At 27.6% G+C, this 2421-nt stretch overlaps 1 protein-coding gene across 1 annotated transcript in view; it reads right to left on the bottom strand.

Annotated features, from left to right (window-relative positions):
• The window catches only part of LOC110271196 (non-specific lipid-transfer protein 3-like), a 1990-nt gene continuing 849 nt past the window's right edge, over positions 1281–2421 (bottom strand). Inside the window, exon 2 of the mRNA XM_021121569.1 lies at positions 1281–1568. Within this exon, the coding sequence (XP_020977228.1) occupies positions 1559–1568 (10 nt within the window). The 3' untranslated portion in view covers positions 1281–1558. The remainder of the gene's footprint in view (positions 1569–2421) is intronic.

Below are 2421 nucleotides of genomic sequence, written 5' to 3'. Positions count from 1 at the left end.
TTATGATGCCTTCTAATATTCTTCTTTAGGTTGTTCAAGCATCAAGCCGAACATATCACTACAATAACTTTCTCACCGGAAATACTTGAATACATTGTCTGGGCAATAGAGCCTTCAACAAGCAGCTAGCATGATTGCCTGCTGCATGTGTATTATTTAAGTGTATCATGATGAGGAGATGAATGAGTAAAGGTAGCAAATGAAAAATTGTATACTATACTCTAATATTATGGAGTAAAAAAATGAATATTATACCATAGTCATATAAACTAGCAAAAAATTAAAAATATTATTTATATACTAAAATTAATTACTAATATATTTATGTATAAATATATATGTAATTTAATTTATTTTTAATATTTATTTATATTTTAACATATATTTTATACCAATAACTAATTTTAATGTATAAGTAGCATAACTCTTTAAAAATACTAGTCGTAGTTATTGTAGTTTACTGTTTACACTCAACAGCGGAAACACATACATAAATAAACCAAACAGAGTGCAGTGAGTTTTACGTACAAAACAGAGAGAGAAAGAACTCCAAAGCTCTCTCTACACACAAGCACAAAAAGTTTGTCTTAGAATCTCGCTGCTACGAACAAAAGAGAAGAGTTGGGTTGATGTCTGCAGAAAAGGGGTATGTAGGGTTGGGAGAGGTTGGTGAAATGGAAGAAAGCATTGGGTTGAACCTGAAAGCAACTGAGTTGAGGCTTGGGTTGCCAGGGTCAGAGTCACCGGTTATTATTATTGGTTATTTAAAATTTGATGTTAAGACTTATTATGTATATTTAATTTTTTTAATTTAAAAAATCGCAAATCGAATCTAATCGAAACCGCTTGGAGTTGGATCGGATTTTTTTTAAAAAGTCATTCAATCTAAACCACACTACAAGTAAAATTAGTGTTCGAATCGAATAAATTTTTTATTTAAAATTGATTTAAATCGCACTGTAAACAGTATATATTTATGTATATGAGTGCAGTGAAGCGGTGATGGTCCATTGATTTTTGTGAACAAGAGAAAGTGACCATTTTGTAATAAAGTTCAATTCTAAATCTTTGTTGCAATTTGCCATCTTGATGTAAAAATAAAAAAGAAGTAAATAAAATTACCATCTACTATGAATACATAGATCTATCTCCTTCGTGTTAATATCTTAGATTATCATGATCTCTTTCAAGTATCCTATCTTTAACCACAACGATAATACTATTGATTAGTGTTTTCTTATATTATAACGATGTATAAAATGATAATATACAATAAACACTTATGAAGATAAACCGAATCAAATATATAATTAATAAGAGCATTTTTGTTACAGCACTACTCCACTGAGCTCTTTCTCTAAAAACCTCCAAAATAGAAAACACAAACATGACACATCACAAAAACATATAGTAGACACAGTTTAACTAAAAGAAGCAACTTCCATTGATTCCCCATGTGGCTTATATGCATCCACTTATTTACCACGTACACATGCCTTGCAGGTACATTTCGGTATCCCTCTTCATGATGAGTAGCTGCTTCATATGCATATCAACCTCACTGCACCCTATGAGTTAAAATAAAACTATCAGAAATATAATTATTTATATTATTTTTTTTATCATTTTAATTTTTTAGAAAGAATAATTTTATAATATAATATAGTACCGTAACTTGGCCTTTTCAAGTATTAAGGACTAACCATTATCATTAACTATTTAATTGATATTAAGGGACAAAAAATAAATAGACCTTTAACCTTTTTAGTAGCTTCAAAAATAAAAGAAATAGCAAGGCTAATAAAAAGGAGAAAAAAAATCTATACAAATCAAATAAATCAAAAAAGAAAAAAAACTATTACTTGAAAGAATGTATTAGAGATATAATTATTTATATTGCTTTTTTTATTCGTTTAAATTTTTTGAAAAGAGTGGTTTTGTGACAAATAATATATAATTATTTTTTATCTTGAGAAACTTTATATATAAAACTCCTATAGTTAACTGCTTCATTTCTAATCATCATCATTAGCACTTTCAAGATAGAAATAAGTGTTACTCTAATTTAATTAACCAAACTACCAAAGTGTTGGTATATTTCTATTTCTTTTTGGTATCTCCTTACATATATTACTAGTACGGAACAAGATTACTGATCTCTTTTTCTAAGTAGGCAAACTTTTTCTTTAAACTAGCGTCCACTACTTTAGTAGTAAAATATGGATACTCTTTCTATAGTATGCTTTTTATCATTTCGTTAATAGTTTTGCTGATTGTATTTATATAGTCATAAAAACTTATAAATACTTTGAACAAATTCTATTACGTATATACAAAAAATAGTTGTTAAATTAATATAATATATATTCAAAATCGATATACAATGAAAATACGTGAAAAACAAAACACATACGTGCGATT

This window comes from Arachis ipaensis, chromosome B04 (genome assembly GCF_000816755.2).
Source record: "Arachis ipaensis cultivar K30076 chromosome B04, Araip1.1, whole genome shotgun sequence".
Classification (NCBI taxonomy): Eukaryota; Viridiplantae; Streptophyta; class Magnoliopsida; order Fabales; family Fabaceae; genus Arachis; species Arachis ipaensis.
This window is presented reverse-complemented; position numbering and strand designations above follow the sequence as displayed.